We start from the raw sequence: 19065 nt of genomic DNA on the forward strand, positions 1-19065 counted from the left end.
AGGAGATGTTTGTGCGTGCGTGGCAGGGAGGGGACGCGGCCTGGGCAGCCCAGCTCCTCGACAGGAAGTGACCTGGCGTCTGCGCTGCACCGCCTCTCCCTGCGGCGGCAGAACTTCCTGTGCGAGCGGCAGTTCTTCCAGGCAGAGCGGGACAGGAAGCTGCAGAAGCTGGCGGGGGAGGGGGGGTGGGGAGGGGTGCGAGACGGCGGAGGCGGGGAGCGGCTGTTCCTCCCCCCACGGAAGCGTCTTCTCCTTCGCCAGCGCCTCCGACCTCTCCTCCGCCTCCGGCTGCTTCAAGACCTTCCTGCCCGAGAAGCTGCAGATCGTCAAGCCCATGGAAGGTACTCTTCCCAAAACTGCACATACATTCCACAATGAGAGCCAAGCAGGATGAGTCAGAAAGCTCATGGCTCACTGTCAGCCACTAGCTCTGCACAAGCTTCACTTTGTCCTCTAGTCTCCATGGAGAGGCAAGGAAACCTGAGAGTGTTCAGACCAGTGGTTCCCAAACCTTTCCTCCATTACCCTCATCCAGTCCAGGTATTTGATGTGTTCCATCTCAAGCACAACATATGCAACTAATCCAAGGCCTTGATTAGTTGAAGCAGAATTAAGCGCTCGAAGAAATGAAATGGCTATGCGTGTTAGATTTCGGGTTGATGCCAGGTGCTCTTTGGAAAAGGGTGCAAACACCAATGAAAAAGATAAGCGACTTTACAGAAGCTAAAGCAATTGTGCTTCCATGGCACTCTGGATGATAAAACCTGATTAGTTGTTGTGGGTGTCCATGAGGTGGAACACATCAAATACCGGCTGTGGGAACTCATCAGACTCAGTTTCTGATGGCTAGTGATTGTTTGGATGACCTCTGACCCCTTGGCGTCACTCTCAGGTTCTCTGACGCTGCACCACTGGCAGCAGCTGGCCCAGCCCCACCTGGCCACCATCCTGGACCCCCACCCGGGCGTGGTCACCAAAGGGTTCCGGCCCCTGCCTCAGGACGCCGTGTACCACCTCAACGACCTGGAGGAGGACGAGGAAGAGGCGGCTGTCCGGAGGGACAACGGAGAGCGTGAGAAACAGGGCGAAGAGGAGGAGGAGGAGGGAGGGATCACCTTCCAGGTAGGGATGGGACTGAATAATCAAATATCGAATACTCGTTCATGACGCCAAGAATCAATTTAATGTTTTTTGAACTGAGCTGAACCGATGTTGCGGTGCAAGGTTCAGCACAGCTATATAGACTGTGGAATGCGTGCATCCAATGTCATTCATCCCTGCACGTGGAAAACGTATAATTGACTTGAATTCTTGACATAGGTACATATCCCAATCACCGATTATGCGTTCGTACCACCTGCCAATTACTCGATCATGAAAAACGTGGGTTTTTCTCATCCCTGCTCCCAGGTGCAGTGCGCCTCCACCCCCGAGGAGAAGAGGGAGAGGAGGCCCCTCGGCTCCCCTGCGAGCTCCCAGCCCTCGTCCCCGGCTCGCCGCGCCTCCCCTGCCCCCCCTCCTCCCTCCTCGGTCGCCTCCACGTCTTCTGCACCCTTCCCACCCGCGTCACAGATCCTCTGCACAACGACACCCTCTTCAGGTAAGGCCAAGCACGCAGTCAGAGCTGTTCATTTTCACAGAGTGGTCGCTGTGTGGAACACACTCGCCTGGGGTTTCTCAAGACCAGGCTTGATACGGTGCTTGATACTATTTCGCTTTTAGGCAAACTAAGTATTAGGTACACTTGGTAGGAAAAGACAAGCATTGCCGGGTTGAATGGCCTGTTCTCGCCCTTATGTTATCTTATGTTTTATACTTCTGCAGAGTACATGTAAAAAAAGGGTCTGTGTAGGTTACTCCATGATTTGACTTGCCATTCATTTCCATTAATGTGGACCGTAGAGAAATGGTTCTTATATCATAGTATAGGTCTTCACTGGCTCTATATTTTGCCAAACTATTATGTTAACCCCTAAAATGAAAGGTAACAGAGTTGATTGGTAACACAGTTGAGTGATTGTAATCTTAAAATGGGTTGCATTTTCACCAAAGTTTGGTTATAACTTCAAAACCATCTCCAAAACTTCTTGGATGTTTGATATACGGTATAATATATGTGAAGTGGCATGACACAGTTTTGTATCACTGATATACTGTGTATTTACTATAAAATAGCGTGTTCTGCGCATTTGCTGTTTTAGACACTGCTTCCAGATTCATGAAGAACACCTGGATTTATCAATCAGAAGTATAATGTAGGTGCTATCACAGGGTGTGCATAGTCATAGTCATAGGCAGCATGATGTGGGTGAGTGGGTGCTCATAGAGTATAGTCATGGTGAGTGGGAATAGTTCATAGAGTAGTCATAGGTGTGATAGTCCTGTATTTAGGGTGCATTGTGCGTATGTGCAGGTGAACATGAAGATATCATTTCTCTCTCTACAGCTCAGAACCCTGGAAAATGTCTGGGTTCCACCTTCTCCACCTACACTTTTACCACCTGCAGGATCCTGCACCCCTGTGATGTCACCCAGGTCACCTCAAGGTAAAAGCCCTGAGCAACCTCTCAACAGAGTAGGCCTTTAGGACTTTGGCCATTCTTGTCATAATCTGTAAATCAGGCTATACATGACTGTGTACATGTATAGCCCGATATGTCTTCTGTTTATTTATAATAACATCTGCATTTATGTCTTCGTACAATTAAATATAATTCTTGCGCTTTCTCTCTCCATTCCTTCTCTCTTTCTATCTATCTCTCCTCCTCTCACCTCTTCCTCTCTTTCCCTCGCTCCCTCTCTCCCCCCACTCTATCCCCCCTCTCTATCTCTCAATTCCCCTCTCTATCTCCCCCTCTTTCTCTCTGTCCTCCTCCCCCCCTCCCTCTCTCGCTCTCCTCTCCCCCCTCTCTCTCTCTCCTCTTCCCCCCCTCTCTCCCTCTCCCTCTCCCTCTCTCTCTCCCTCTCTCTCCCTCTCCCTCTCCCCCTCTCTCTCTCTCCCCCCTCTTTCCCTCTCCCTCTCTCTCCCCCCCTCTCTCCCTCTCTCTCTCTCTCTCTCTCCCTCTCTCTGCTGCAGCTCCATGTCGTGTCCCTCCATGTCTGCGCGTGAGAACAGGCCCAGCTCCCTGCGGGCGGGCCCCAGCACCCCGGTGACTCCGTGCCGGCTCAGCCTGGGCGACTCCTTCCCCCCTCGCCGCTCCTCCTCCACGCCCCGCGGGCTGGCCCGGCTCCTGCTGGAGAAGGGCATCTCCGCCCAGGCCAAACCCGGCCCCCGCCCGTCCCCCAGCACCCCGCCCAACTCCCCCGCCCCCTCGCCCGCGCCCTTCGAGACGCGCCCCGCCTCCACCGACAACTTCCTGGCCTCGCGGCCGGCCGAGCTCTTCCTGCAGGAGGTGTACGGGCTGACCCTGGGCCGGCCCCGCCCCGAGCCGCCCAGCCCCGCCCGCCCCCCCCCTCGGACCCGCAAGCCCGGCCGTGTCAGCGTCAACCTGGTGGAGCAGGTGCGCCGGCTGGGATTCGCCAAGGTGCTCCAGGGGGCGGAGTCGGAGGGGCTCCGTCGCCAGGACTCGGCCACCTTCCTGGCGACGGGCGGCGGGAGCCTGCTGGACGGCCTCCGCCGGAACCAGAGCCTTCCCGCCATGGTTGCCGGTGGCCGGGGCCCGCCCCTCTGCAGTCCCTCACACCCGACCCTGCCCAGTCTCTCCCTTCCCATTCCCTCCTGGGGCAGCCTGAAAGAGCAGAGCTTCCCCCCAACATCCTCCTCCTCCACCTCCACACAGTCTGAAGAGCTCGCCCAAGAGGAGAGACTGAAGAGTGATTGATGGGTGACATTCTATACTGAAGCACGTGACCCTTCCTTATATACAGCCCTGGAAGCTGACCGACACAGGGGCCGAAAGAGGAACCTATCGGAAGGGAAATGCGGCACTTGAATCTTCTATTGTTTCCTTTAAGCACAATTTATGAAAATGTAAAAATATTTTTTTGCAGGGTTTTTTTTCTTTCTCAGTAAGCACTAAAGTGTTGTTCACGTATGAAGGGGAGCTTTTTCTGCCTGGGTGAGCTCGCTTGCAGCCATGTGTCTATCCTTCCTCCTGGACCTGGCTGGGCAGGCCTGCTCTGTACGTCCTCAGGTTTGTTCGTGTCCGTCCGCTGCTAGGCTCTGGGCACCATAGTGCAAGAGAGGGAGAAGAAAAGTCGAGGAAGGCAAGAGAAAGTGAGAGAAAGAGAGGAGCAGAGGGGTTGGCTGTTTTCCGTGCGTGTAGGTTCCAGTGGAAGAAGGGATGGAACGTGGAGAAAGAAGGAAAAGGGAGGTGACAATGGAAGGAAGGAAAGAGAAAGTGAATAGTGGAGAGTGTGTCCAGGGTTTTTAGCAGCTGTAGGAGGCCGATAATGGCAGATTGCCGTGTAAATACCTGACGCCTTGTCATTTCCTGTGAGACAAGGCTGCTTGCCATATTTTACCTGCATTATGCGAGGTCACACCTTCAGCTAAAGAATTTCAGTATTATCTTTTGAGTGGACCTCAGGTTGTTCCTTTGTTTTGCTGTTGTTTGGTTTGTGCAATACTAGCCGGAGGCCCTGGGATGCTTTGGGCACGGCCTGTGACATTTGCACAGCGTGGTGCGAGGTCTACCACAGTGACAGAGCATAGGAACGTGTCATTTCCTGCCCGCTGGAGGTCCTGTCACTCATCTCCAGCTTGCTGTGATGAGACTGGCCTGAAGGCTACGACGTAGTCTGTGACTGAAGCAGCCGGCTAAGCTGGCTTATAAGGGGCTATACACACTACTCGTGTTCAACACGGAAATTACTTTTACCTGACAGACAAGCCCAGGGCTTTCCATATTTATGAATGTGTTGCTATATATGCATATTAAAATGAGGTGAGAGCCAACATGTCTGCATGCCACCTGACCTATGGAGCGGAGGTTTGTGGGAAGATGAAACTCCCTAGAATGGAACTCCGACTCCCATGTGCCACTGCGGTGGTGGAGCTGTGGCACTGACCCAAAGACGGTGTGAAAGCCGGCTTCACCTGAACCCCCGTACGGCCCACTGTGAGAACCACTGTGTTTTAGTCTGGTGTAGGTGGGCTTCTGTGTCCGTGTGACGTTCGGGGAACCAGGACGTCACAGTTTGGGCCTTTAGGGAGTAGTGACGGTTTGCTGAAATGTGAGTGTGCTCTCGTTCTACGGTTCTCAAATGTGGTTCCCTATTGTGGCGGTTGAAGGTTGGGCAGCTATACTGGGCAGCTGAGGGGAAGACCATCCAAGGGACGTTTTGTCTAGAGAGTAGAGAATGAGTAGTTGATATATTTTAAGTAAACAAAGGAGATGGTGGTTACCTGTGTATGACATTTGGCCCTGGAGTCTTTAGATATCCAGTACATTCTGTTTTCTCTAACAGCACTAAAATATTTTTTCATTAATGTCTGTTATTATTAATAAGATTATCTAATAATCTGAGGTCAGAACAGATGACTATGTAACTACATGTAATATGAGTGTAAATGAGCATTACAGAGACAGTTTATGAGTTTTAAATAACATTGTGTTTCAGTTACTGCTGTTAATTTTAATATATATGTAGCCTACATATGGGTGTGTTTTTGTTTTGTTGTACAAATTATGGATTAAGGGTAGACAAATTTGAAATGTTTTAAAGCTATATCTGTGCAAACCAAAACTGTTTCGGTTTACAAAATGGAACTGGGATGTGTTTCATTGGCTGCCATCTGAAGTGGAGATGAGAACGGCTGTCTCGCTCTGGAGCACTGTGTGTGCGCGAGTGAGTCAGCGGTCGCTCGCAGCTTTTAGAGCAGAACTCCAAACTCCTGGCTTCCTGGGAACTTTCACACAAACCCTAGCTCGCTGATACTACATGAACCAAATTGTTTCTCAGCATGCTTTTTTTTTTTATATACAGTCCTGCAGGTGATAAGCCACAGTTGAATACTGATGTTGTTGCCCTGCCCACATGTTTTATTTAGATAGCATATGCAGAGAACTCCAGACGTTGAGTTTGACACTCTGGGTTAGAACTTAGTAGCACACAGTATAGTGCTCCACCTGTGGCTTAGAACTAAGAGGGTACTCTGAGCTGGAAAGCGGCAGCAAGCTCATCTCTGTGAGCTGATTCCCCTCTGAGTCTTCCCGGAAAGGACTGCTGCACTCACTGTCCGTGAGGCACACACACGCATGCATTTCTGTAGAGATGGCCTATCAGGAGATCGAGATATAGCCTCCTATTAGGACTTTTTTGAAATATTATTGTTATCAGGTCATCTCGGTACGAGTGGTGCTCACGGCTGATGTGGTTGTAGTGCTTCATTTCAGGAAGGGATGTCTGAGTGAGGGGAAGCTCAGACCGGGTGTGTCCTGCAGATCTTTGCAGCTCTTTGCATGGGTAGAAAGACTGTTGTATAACTCCTCTGTGCCTGCCCCCAACAAATGTATCAGTATTAGTCATTCGGCTGTCTCTTTTTAAATAAAGAAAAAGGAAAAAATCAAGTGTTTCTTCTTCTTGTGTCAAAGCAGAAGTGATAGTTCCTCACGGAAGTGACGTTGTTGATGCCCGACTAGCATCAACTGGCAGGACCAGTGCTTCTGTTCAGGTATTCGTCATTATAGGGAGAGCCAAACATTTTTTTTTGGGGGGGGGGGTTAAAGTTTTTTTTGATCTGCCAAACATCTTGTGGGAGTTACAGTCATGTTTTTGAAACAATTTCTATTATATAAGGTATTACGGTTTTATGTACCTGCAAAGGGGAGCTCTGACTGTGTGCTTAGATAATTTTACCTTTCAGTTGACCTGTATAGCACCAGTTGCTACGCAGAGCCTCACATGTGCATTGCCTTGCCAATCCAGGGTATGTGCTTTAAGTTTTTATCATGACATCCACCCATTATCTAACCCGCTGATTCCTGGTCAGGGTCATGCTAGAGCCTATCCCAGCATGCAGTGGGTGAGAGCAGGAATACACCCTGGACAGGCTGCTGATCCATCATTACATTACATTACACTACATTACATTATTGGCATTTGGCAGACACTCTTATCCAGAGCGACTTACAGTTGATTAGACTAAGCAGGAGACAAACCTCCCCTGGAGCAATGCAGGGTTAAGGGCCTTGCTCAAGGGCCCAAAGGCTGTGCAGATCTTATACTGGCTACACTGGGATTAGAACCACGAACCTTGCGTGTCCCAGTCATTTACCTTAACCACTATGCTACAGGCCGCCCATCACAGTGCGAACACACAGCATTCACTCACACACTCTTTCCTTGGGGCAATTTAGACTCCAGTTAACCTAACCTGCATGTTTTTGAAGTGTGGGAGAATTCTGGAGGACCCTGAGGAAACTCATGCAGACCATAACAAAAGTTGGATCAATGGCTCCAGGTAAGGAACAAATCAGGGCAACTACACGTGGGTTGTGGTATGAAAGATATGAACAGAATTGTTTCTCTGGACAAATTTTCCAGTTGAACTTATAAAAAAAATATTCAGGACAAACAGTGATTTTTGTATACTGCATATCTGGCAGCAGCACTGTGGTTTGAGGCTCATTTGACACATTGGACCCTTCATGACTTAAAGGCCTTTAGCCAACAAATGTGTTCCATACTGTATCAGTGTAATTTACAGCTGAATCAAGTCCCCCCCCCCCCCCCAATTGCCATAGAGATCCATTCAAAGGCAAAGGATTTTAGTACTTCTTGGAGGACAACCTGAAAATAAGATACAGATCCTGACCCACTGTATGTATTTTTTCAGGACTATACCTAAGTGAATGCAATCTTGAACTTCATATTGTTGTGTAAATGCATTGCTAGGTCATTTCAGTACCTAACTAATGTAAAACATGGTAAGTTTCTTGTACAAGGTTTCCTACCCTTTACAACTAGGTATAATTTGTCATTTGCTGGTGACGGACAGTTTAGGAATATCACAATGATATTCACAATGTTGGCATGGCAGAATGAATATACAGATAGGATAGGATTTGGACTTAGATAAACCTGTAATTGTACTGGCTAACGGGGTTCTGGTTAACCTAATTTTTAAATAAAGTTCCTTCTTAAATGTGATGCAAGTTGGTTAGAAAGCAGTAGGGTGAGTAATCCTTTTTGGAGAATGTTTTGGACATTTTGGACATGCTGGACATTTTGGAAATGTGAATATGTGAATAAAACACACATGATGGTACATTTTCTTTACATTTTAAAAATGTATGACTTTTCTGATCATTCATGTGTGGACAAAAATATATGCAGATGTTTTGCATTTGGAGAGATCTGTGGACGATATTTGGTACTAAATAATAAAACATAAGGCGCTTTGTAAGTTTTTGTATTTTAGTGTATCTTTTGTGTACACTGTATGTACATGCTGGGACAAATTAGTTCTGTCTCAAAGTACAAGCCTCTTCTTTAATTTAAGTTCAAAATCTTCAACCGTGTGTGCAGTCTTAGCACTTGAAATTGTACTTCCATCTAGGGACTGACAGAGCACTTGTTCCTGGTGATGGGTATGCACTTTGCAATTTGTTGAACGTCGCTCTGGATAAGAGCATCTGCCAAATGCCAATAATGTAATGTAAAATAAATGTGAAGAGTGCTGAGGCACACGATTAAGTAAAGGTCATTTTTCTCATCTTAATGCCAGTCAGTGTGGGCTGTGGGCTAAGCAAATGTATGGATTATTTTATTCAGTTTTTACAAGACAATCGCAGAAAGACTTTGTTTTAGCACTTTTATTGCAGGTTTATGTACATAGCACCTAGTCACCTATTTTTTCATTAATGCATTCTTCACACAGCAATACCTTTTTCATTAAATAAAGTGTGAAACCAGCATGATAATAATAAAAATAATGTTTTTGATATTAATGATACTCGCACATGTTACAATCTAATTGGGAAATGTAATATTCAGTATGATGGCAGTTTACAGCAATAGAGCATGACTGCAAAACATCTGTGTTTGTCCTGAATCAGTGAAATACAGTGTGCCTCAGAGAGGACAGATCTTAATGCTGTCGGTGAGTGAGCTGAATTGGCCCATGGCGAAGTCCAGGCCGATGCCCACTCCACTGCCCACTCCAAACGCGGGGAAGAGGGCCTCCACAAAGCCGCTCTCGAAAGTGTACAGGGGCGACATGTTGTCCGCCACGCTGTAGAAGGCCAGCGTCCCGGCTCTGCGGTCCAGGAAGACGCCCACGCGAGGCGAGTATCCCACAGCGATGTCGTGCTTCTCGTTGTGGTGCATGGCGGCGCAGCAGGTGTCCGACAGCTCCAGGCTCCAGGAGAGCGCGTTGTAGCCCAGCCCCGCACGGCCGTCCGCCCCCTTCCTCGCCATGGGCGCGTAGGCCACGCCCACGGCAGAGCCCCGCCCGCGCCACTCCACCTCCCAATAGCAACGGTCGGCCGTCAGGGGGTCACGGCACATCACCTGCGTCCAGCTGTCGAAGCGCGTGGGCACGTCCGGGTACGGTTGGGTCGACCCCTGCAGCGTGGCCTTGGTGTTGCCTTCTGATAGGCTGATGCGGCGGTGGGCGGTGGCGGGGTCAAGGGTCAGCTTGCAGGCGTCTGTACGTAATGGGTGGAACAGAGAAACGTGTAAGAACAGTGGTATCCAATCCAACGCAGCACTACCACGCCTAATTAACTAATGGTCCTCAAGCCCCCGATAAGTAGAATCAGGTGTCTCAATGCTGGGCTAAAACAAAAACCTGCATCCTTTTCAGATAAAGAGTGGTGGACACCCAGGGTTAGAGGGTGTGGTCGTTCAGTGATTGAAAAGCTCAGTAAAAGGGTCTACAGACGTGGTCCTGGAAAGCCCGCTGGTTTTTGTTTTCATCTTAAAAGAGAATCCAGGGGTATTTCTTCAAATGGGAGTAAATATATGTTTACTAACTACAAACTAAACTGAAACTCCCCCAGGTAACTACTGTATAATCGGCTGCTAGCTGGCGGTGAGTGATGGTGAAAACTCCAGGGAGGTAGAGCCCTGGTTCAGTGGACTGTAGGATGTAGAGATGTAGAGATGAACTGTACTCACATTGTAAAAACTCTGCTCTAGTCCTGGGTGCTGGGGCCTGCAGGCTCTGAAGGGAGATTTCTGTCACTGTGGAAGAAGAAGAAGAGAGAGACTCAGCACATGCCACTTCAGGGAAAACAAAGAGGGTTAGGATGACCAGGTGGAATGTAACATCAATGTAACAATTAAAAAAGAGAATAGGGTTAAGACAGACTTTGATACCCCTGCGCCATAAAATCGCATTACAAATGGAACAGCTAATCCTTATTTCACTGACGAGCAGTTCTAATTGTAAAATGGGTATATGGGCGGCCTTGGGGTTTAAACTGCAGTTAAGCACACTGTAATCTATCCATTCTGTTTTAACACTTTTATTATCCCCAAGGAGAAACAAAATTGGATGGTAATGCATAAACGAGTAGGGAAAAGCAATGCAGCACTCACATTCAGGGAATGCTGGGTTCATCATGGTATCAGTCGGAGTGTCGTCCAGGAATAGACTGGGATTAGGTATGACTACAGAGAGAGGAATGTCATTATTTGCCACCCACATCATGGAGGCACCTGGTTTAAGATCATGTAAAAATGCCATAACTAACTTTGAGTGTGTCTCATGTAGATACAATATGATTGCCTGAGTTCTGCTATACATGTAGCCATTTCTCTTCACAGATAGAACTAGCTTCTCTTTGCTGTCTATTGGTCTGTGCTCATAAGATTTAGAGACCTTGCTGTATCAGTGCAGCTGTTACTGGACCAGTTGTTCCATTTGCACCCCCTGTAAAAATATACAGCTTCAATCAGTAACAAACCATCTTCACACTCTTATGAACACACTACAATAGTCTACTGCTTTATTATGCAGTATTTAATCACATTTAATTTACATTGTAGGGTTGATACGTTTTTGTGTGTAGCCTTACACTATCATACTGCACCAGTGACAACACATATACTGCATAATATGACTATTCTATTTTATTTTAACTATAGTATCAATTATTGTTCATGCTTTAATGCTACTGTTGTACTACTTGTTTTTTTGCCAATATTTACCATGTGTATGTCAACAAAGCACATTCAATTGAAAAGGTGTCATTTTCTCACACACACCAATCTAATAGGCCTGGAAACTAGCAGGCCTATACTACGTTAATGTGTATTCAAATACGATAAAATTGTTCTCACTGGAAAGAGTTTTCCAGGAAACATTTAACTTGTCACAAAGTTTCTGGTTTTATGTGCTTAACTTGAAGCCAGATAGATGTGTATCTTCGAGAACAATGCTCCTAATGGTCTTGACAAGAAACCCCTATCCTGTTTTTGTGATTTCTTTCTGTATGGTTCCTATTATTAAATCTCAGGAATTATTTGATGATGCCTGGATGCATATCCAGTCTCTGCTTTTCATTTCCTCAATCGGTATTGCTCTCAACTGACCAACCCGATACTGAGTTTGAATCCCAACCGAGGGGCTTTCTGTGTGGAGTTCTATGTGCATGTTCTTCCCATGTCTGCGTGGGTTGCCTCCAGACACACTGCTTTCCTCTCACAGTCTAAATACATGCAGTAGGCTAATTGGAGAGTCTAAATTATGTACGTAGGTACAAAAGTGTGTGAATGGTCTGTGGGCCCTGTAAAAGGATTTGTTATCTGTCCAAAGGTGTACTTGCCCACTCCATGCTAGGATAACTCCAGACCCCTGCTTTGAATAGCCCCAGCCTGGGTCCTATTTGCCAGCCTGACAGTTACCTCCATATTGCCCCGCAACACTTCCTGCCCCAGGATGGACCACAGGGTGGGCAACTGCGGGGTCAGCTCTCCTCTGAGACTCCATCCCTCTCTGTTGACTGGCTGGAGAAAACATAAATCTATACATCAGCATTTGCGTGTGTGCATGTATCTATGATTCTGTTTTTATGGATATATCTGTACATATGAGAGTGTGTGTGTTGCTAACTTCTCACTTACCTTGTTCTCTCTCTGTCCTTTCTACATCTCTACCTCGACGTGGGCGTGGCGACGCTCTGTCTGTTGATGCAGAGATGCACAGATGATGAACGGTGCAGACATTCTGTACTGTACTTCATGTACACACACACGCACACACACACACATATACATATACCAGTGTGCACCGTGTATGCTGTACACATACAGTACACACACACACACGCAGATCATAAACATTGACATACAGTCATGTATGCACCCTGCATCTGTTTGTATGAAAGTATTTGTGTATATGAGAGTGTGTGTGTTGCTAACTTCTCCCTTACCTTGTTCTCTCTCTCTCCTTTCCACGTTGTGAGCTCGATGTGGGCGTGGTGACGCTGCTGAAGGAGGCACACACACAGACCATGAACAGTGCATACATGCTGTATTCATACACACACACACACGCGCACACACACACATATACACAGACAAGTGTGCACAGTGTATTCAATACACATATACAGTGCATTGCATAGGTATTTGGACAGTGGTAAAATTTCTGTTCTTTTCGCTCTGTATTCCAGTACATTGGATTTGAAGTGAAAAGCCTCATATCAAGACTAGACACTGAAATCTTTCTTATACCTGCACTAAGGAAGCAATTAAATAAACCGGACTAATCAGAAACAGCTGAGAATCCAACTGTCTTACTTTTGGTCCCATAAAATGGGGGGACTACGTATAAAAAGGATGTAATTCCTACACGGATCACCTGATATGGATGTAAATACCCTCAAATTAAAGGTGACAGACTGCACATTAAGCTAATATTCGTATTATGAAAATGAAATGTATTATTATTCATTTCAGAAAAAGAACAGAAATTGTGCCACTGTCCAAATACCTAAAGACTGCACTGCACTACATACACACGCAAACCATAAACGTTAACATACATCATTGTGAGCATACACTCATACATATCTTAATGAACAAACTGAAGAGGCCCACCTCGTGTGTCCCTGCTCCTGACGTCCGGAGCTCGCAAACCTGTAACAAAGTGATCCATTATTTGGCTGCTTTATTTTCGCCTTTCTCTACAGCATTGATTGGATGAGTTGGCGACTGCTTTTCGTAAGCCATTCATCCATTCTCTTTTCTGTGAGCCGCTTTTGTGTTCATAATGCATTTTGACTCACTTATTTGTAGCTTGAATGCCTCATCACAACCACCTAGTAGTTACACTTAACCTTTAAAGTTCACAGCAGAAACTAGCTTTCAGCTGCATAATTTCACATCTCTGTATGATAAAAACAATAGAATACATGACATTGTACAACAACATGCACAGTCATATTCCCCAGCAGTCTTTGCATATTAGAAAATAAGACAATACAGACGTACTGCCAAAGAAAGTAACACAAATAATGAAATTAATAACTTGTAATCCATTGTCTGCGTAAGTTTGGTGGCTCGTCTGTGGCGACTAAAAAGTGAGGAACCACGATGCTGATATTACATTACATTACAGGCATTTGGCAGACGCTCTTATCCAGAGCGACATACAGTTGATTAGACTAAGCAGGGGACAACCCTCCCCTGGAGCAATGCAGGGTTAAGGGCCTTGCTCAAGGGCCCAACGGCTGTGTGGATCTTATTGTGGCTACACTGGGATTCAAACCACCCACCTTGCCTGTCCCAGTCAATTACCTTGACCCCTACGCTACAGGCCACCCTGTTTGTTGACTGACAGTTCACAAAGCTTTAGATTACGCAAATCGCATATTAAGTTACTCGCATTTATTTTGTGTCATGTGTGTTTGGCTGTGTAGAATTCATCCATCCTTTCTCTTTATTGCCCACTGTTCATTCTCTGTGTGGCTGGACAGGATGGGGGCTGCAGGGTGTGTGTTTAGGGATTGAGGGTGTGACTCACCTCGTCTTTCCACAGCACGGGCCGTCACAGAGGTACCTTGTTTATCTGTGTTCCTGGAGCTCCGTCCAAATACTACAGAGCAAACAAACCAAGAAATAGCATTGAGTGTGACAGCATATGCATGCTCTAAAAAGTTGTAAGATGAGAGCACATATAAGGGACGGGGACAACAAAAGAAACTTACTTTTTAAAAATGAAAACTTCGTACCAGCAGCATTCTTGACTGAAGAGAGAGAGAGAGAGAGAGTCTTTGCACTGGCTATAGAGTCATAGCATGTGGGTGCTGTGGTGCAATGAAGGTAAATTAAGGTGCACCAGGGAGTAGCACGACCCTACCAACAGGTGCCTACAGCTGTGATCTACCTACAGCATTGTAATCACCATAGCTATGGCCAATTACCTAAATCAATGGGCTACATAAGAGGCCTGGTTCAGGCCTAAGGGAGGTTGGTATTTGGGGAAGTTCTTGTGGTTGTGCAAGGTGTACTTTTTTAGAGCTGGGGTTTTTTTATCAGTTTGGGACATCCCTCTAGTATGTTTTCAGTTGCCAGATTGGCCTTTTCCCCTATTTGTGGACTTATTTTGGTTCAATGAGATTTTCTGTTTAATTAAAGGCAGTAATCCAACAGTTTCTTTGGAGTTTGTGCTGTCTGTTCACCACGTGTGCAGTGGCCAACCACAATTTTGTGCCACAGTGTGAATATACTGTATGCATGATGGCAATGTGTCTTCATACTGGCATTACCTGTGTCCCCAAGCGTAAATGGCTGCATGTTTTCCACTGTAGTAAAAAAAGAGGTGCAGGAATTAAAATAAAGGACTCAAGGTCATTACTGTGCCTTCAGCTTTGCACTGATTGCATGTGAGCTTTAGAATTAGGTTGTTTCACTGGTTTTAAAGCACAAAATTATTTAGCACCCAGATACATTTCTAGGTCTTCAGCAGTGTTAATAAAGTTGTGACATCACCACATTGAAAGGAGCTCCACCAATCAGTGCACGTTCAAGAAAACCAGTACAACAATTTCAATGTTGATTGGTGGATTCTTTCTGGCTAACCCGGCTTCCTGCGTGGATCGGACATTGTTGTTTTCATTTTTTGAGAGCCAATATAGGCTCACCAACCACCCCTGGTGTTGCTGTTAAGATGATAACTCCGTCCAACAACATCCATTGAGAGCTCCTCTGAGTTCTACCCCCCCCCCCCCCCCCCCCAAAACCCAAGAACAATGTTCTATCTCAGTTACAGGCTCCCTGTTGGCATTGAGCAACTTGTTCTGGTTGTCATCACTGCACAGTTGGAGAAGCTTGTCTCTGATTTCTACCACTGAGGTAACATCTCAACATCTGCCTATTCTATTATATGGTCTTAAGTTGGCTCACCTGTCTTGGTGATCTGGCACAGATCTTGGTTGCAAAGATCCTCTATTTTATTGCGTAGTTCCACCAAGACTGTGCACACAGGCTCAAAAGAAGCGTCGGGACTGGCAGTCACGGTGGGCAGCTCACCTCCCTCAAAGGGGCTGCAGAGAGTCTTGAAGTTCTGCAGGAGAAGAGTGAAAAACGGGGGAGAAGGGGTCAGAGATAAACAAAATGAGAGAGAGAGAGCGGGAGAGGGGCGAAAGGGAGAGAGAGAGCGCAAGAGAGAGAGCGGGAGAGGGGCGAAAGGGAGAGAGAGCGCGAGAGAGAGAGAAAGAGGGAGAGATAGAGAGAGAGAAAGAGGGGGGGAGAGGAGGGAAAAGAGAGACACTTGATGTGTGGTGCTTTGTAAAGTAAATAATTTGAGTCTTTAGTATCTGATATGCTAAGGTAATGCAAATACTGCGATATGACCATGAGAGGACCTGTCACAGGGGAAAGTGTTGTAATAGATCTTTTCAGAGAAGTGGGTTGTGAATCCCTGGACACACTTACCTGCAGGAAGTGAATGTTGTCCTCGCAAGCGACTAGCTGCCTCATCTCAGAGTCTCTCCTTTTCAGCTCGCGGATCTCTGCCTCCAGCTTTTCCACCACGTCCTGGGTCTCCCTGAGTTTATCCTGGCCTCTGGAGTCCATCACCTCCTGTACCAGCTCCTGCAGACGCTCCAGGGAGTGCTGCAGCTCACTCAGGATCTGCTCCGAGTCTCCGTGCACCCTGTCTGCTGAGCGCTGAACGCAAACACACACTCCTTTACAATACGCACTGTGATCTCACCACACACTCCTTTACAATACGCACTGTGATCTCACCACACACTCCTTTACAATACACACTGTGATCTCACCACACACTCCTTTACAATACGCACTGTGATCTCACCACACACTCCTTTACAATACACACTGTGATCTCACCACACACTCCTTTATAATACGCACTCTCACCACACACTCCTTTACAATACGCACTCTCACCACACACTCCTTTACAATACGCACTCAAATCTCACCACACACTCCTTTACAATACGCACTGTGATCTCACCACATACTCCTTTACAATACGCACTGTGATCTCACCACATACTCCTTTACAATACGCACTGTGATCTCACCACATACTCCTTTACAATACGCACTGTGATCTCACCACATACTCCTTTACAATACGCACTGTGATCTCACCACACACTCCTTTACAATACACACTGTGATCTCACCACACACTCCTTTACAATACGCACTCAAATCTCACCACACACTCCTTTACAATACGCACTCAAATCTCACCACACACTCCTTTACAATACGCACTCAAATCTCACCACACACTCCTTTACAATACACACTGAGATCTCACCACACACTCCTTTACAATACACACTGAGATCTCACCACATACTCCTTTACAATACGCACTGTGATCTCACCACACACTCCTTTACAATACGCACTCAAATCTCACCACACACTCCTTTACAATACGCACTCAAATCTCACCACACACTCCTTTACAATACACACTGAGATCTCACCACACACTCCTTTACAATACACACTGAGATCTCACCACACACTCCTTTACAGTATGCACTGAGATCTCACCACACACTCCTTTACAATTTGCACTCAAATCTCATCACACACTCCTTTACAGTATGCACTCCAGGGACTGAAAGGGTTAAAATATGCGCACGCACACACGCACACACACACACACACACACACACACTCACAAACAAACTCAAAACTCAAGACCCTTCATGTGTAAATACATCCCAAATAAACCCGCCCGAATACAATTGAAAAGTTTGACATTTTAAAATCATTTAAATTGGTTAACATGTTTAAAACAGCTGCATGTACACTGTACCTAGTGTGATGCATTGCTTAATTTGACAAGTGAGAATGTTAAATGAAAGCGACATACATAGAGTTCATGCATCATCGTAACCCAGTGTTTGAAAACCACCCCTGCATCAGAAACGCAGGTGACCAGTGAACTCTAACACAGCCAGTCCAAATGAGTAGAGAAAGGAACTGGCACAAAAGCATGATTTGGATTATGTTTATTTAGGGTGGGCCCTAATGAACTGGGGTTTGGTTTTCTGTGATTCTGTTAAGACCTGTTAAACTTGTAATTTGCTCAGGGCTCACCTTGAGACACTCCACAACAGTTTTCATTTCCTTTAGCTCCTTCTCTCTTTCCTGGAGCTTCTGTTGATTCTCCGCCTGTACCTCACCCATTTCCTTCTGTAACGTGACACAGATAGAGAGAGAGAGAATGAGAGAAAGATTGAGATTGAACAAGACAGAGATTGAGAGAGAATGGAATGCAGATAGGTATGTTCTCTGACTACAGTGTCTTCCAGCCACCAGACCAGTTGCGCACACATCTATATCATACAGCCACATCAACCATAAAGATGAACCCACATGATAACAGTGAAAATTTAGACAACAGATTGAATTCATAAAAACAGATTACGAGATAGGAAGCGTAGAGGTTTTGAGCGATGTGGCCGGGTGAGGTGTGTGACGCGACCGGTCTCACCTGCCGTTCGATCCGCTCGGCCTTGGCGGAAGTGGTCTCATGGTCCTTGTGCTGGTTGCTGGTGCAGAGCCAGCAGATGAAGGCCTGGCAGCTGCGGCAGTAGAACTCCTGCAGGTACTTGTGCTGGGGGCAGATCTTCTGCGTCAGCTGCCCCGTGGGGCTGATGAGCTCGTGCCGCTTCAGCGCCGCCGCCTGCCGGTGGGGCTTCAGGTGAGGCTCGCAGTACGACGCCAGGCACACCAGGCAGGTCTTCACCGCAGGGAGGGGGTCCCCCTGGCACACGTCACAGGGGACTATTGCGGAGGAGGATGAGGAGGAGGAGGAGGAGGGCTCGGGAGCTGGTGTGGAGTCGCTGGCCCCACGCCGCAGCTGCTCCACAGCCTCTGCCAACATGGTGTTCCTGGAGAGCGAAGGCTTGGGGCAGAAGGTCTGCCGGCACTGCGGGCAGCTGTATATCCCCACGTGGTCGTCTTTCCCCCAGTAGTCCTTGATGCAGTCCATGCAGTAGCTGTGGCCGCAGGGGATGGTGACCGGGTCGTGAGGCAGGTCCAAACACACAGGGCAGTTAAACTGCTCCTCTGTCCAAAGCCTGGTACTCATGATGAAAGAGGCAAAGACACACAGACTAGAGATGAGGAGAGGCAAGCGTCAGGCACAAGAAGACACTGAGTATCGTAGAGACGTGTCTAAGTAGACAGGAAGAGAAGCCTTATTCTAAAGATATGCAGGGAGGCGGAGTGCAACTGAGAGAACAGGTTTGGGGGGAAAAACAGGAGTGATTGTGCTTTTCAGCCCCAAGTTTGAGTCACTCAGTGCCTGATACACAAAATTACATACACAGAAACTATCATGCAAGAATCACACACATACAAATGTACAGTCATACAGCACACACTCATAACACAGAAATGCAGAGAAAATTACAAAGGTTGGTCATGCTTCACAATAAGGCATTAACTCAGGTAGTTGTTAACATGAATGAATGATTTACAAATACATTAACAAAGCTATACAGTCTCAGTTAGATACTACATTAGTTAATTAGTTAAAGTGTTACCCAAAGGTCTTTTCCAAGATGGCAGAAATGGTGAATTTGGGAGTGGTTAGCACTTTCTTACAAAGAATGACAAATACATGAGTAGAGAAATTGATGGTGCTGGGAGGGGTTAGTTTTC

At 46.8% G+C, this 19065-nt stretch overlaps 2 protein-coding genes across 4 annotated transcripts in view; one reads left to right on the forward strand and one right to left on the reverse strand.

The window, feature by feature from the left end:
* LOC133123711 (trafficking kinesin-binding protein 2-like) overlaps positions 1-6508 on the forward strand; it is a 27710-nt gene extending 21202 nt beyond the window's left edge. Inside the window, 6 exon segments of the mRNA XM_061234191.1 lie at positions 27-182; positions 184-341; positions 893-1122; positions 1411-1600; positions 2447-2546; positions 3077-6508. Of these exon segments, the coding sequence (XP_061090175.1) occupies positions 27-182; positions 184-341; positions 893-1122; positions 1411-1600; positions 2447-2546; positions 3077-3821 (1579 nt within the window). The 3' untranslated portion in view covers positions 3822-6508.
* Positions 6509-8744: 2236 nt separating this feature from the next.
* Positions 8745-18573, reverse strand: trim25l (tripartite motif containing 25, like). 3 transcript variants are annotated; one of them, XM_061234193.1, is made up of 15 exons: positions 17891-18573; positions 17494-17589; positions 15832-16065; positions 15301-15460; positions 14664-14699; positions 14103-14141; positions 13919-13990; positions 12994-13032; positions 12324-12377; positions 12016-12075; positions 11797-11898; positions 10772-10822; positions 10489-10560; positions 10066-10131; positions 8745-9593 (listed from the first exon to the last, which is right to left on the reverse strand). In XM_061234193.1, exons 1-15 carry the CDS (start codon positions 18488-18490, stop codon positions 9019-9021), a joined length of 2256 nt encoding a protein of 751 aa, XP_061090177.1. In that variant the 5' UTR covers positions 18491-18573; the 3' UTR covers positions 8745-9018. The 3 variants fall into 3 exon arrangements, with proteins under 3 accessions (XP_061090177.1, XP_061090176.1, XP_061090178.1); XM_061234192.1 differs by having other exon boundaries at positions 12324-12380; XM_061234194.1 differs by lacking the exon at positions 10772-10822 and having other exon boundaries at positions 12324-12380.
* Positions 18574-19065: the final 492 nt, after the last annotated feature.

This window comes from Conger conger, chromosome 3, assembly GCF_963514075.1.
Source record: "Conger conger chromosome 3, fConCon1.1, whole genome shotgun sequence".
In the NCBI taxonomy this organism is placed as follows: Eukaryota; Metazoa; Chordata; class Actinopteri; order Anguilliformes; family Congridae; genus Conger; species Conger conger.

Coding starts and splice junctions, on each gene's coding strand:
- trim25l (XM_061234192.1), bottom strand. CDS start 18,490: ATGAGTACCAGGCTTTGGACAGAGGAGCAGTTTAACTGCCCTGTGTGT. Junction 11,899..12,015: donor AAGGACAGAGAGAGAACAAG/GTAAGTGAGAAG, acceptor TGTTTTCTCCAG/CCAGTCAACAGAGAGGGATG. Junction 10,132..10,488: donor GAACCCAGCATTCCCTGAAT/GTGAGTGCTGCA, acceptor CTTCTTCCACAG/TGACAGAAATCTCCCTTCAG.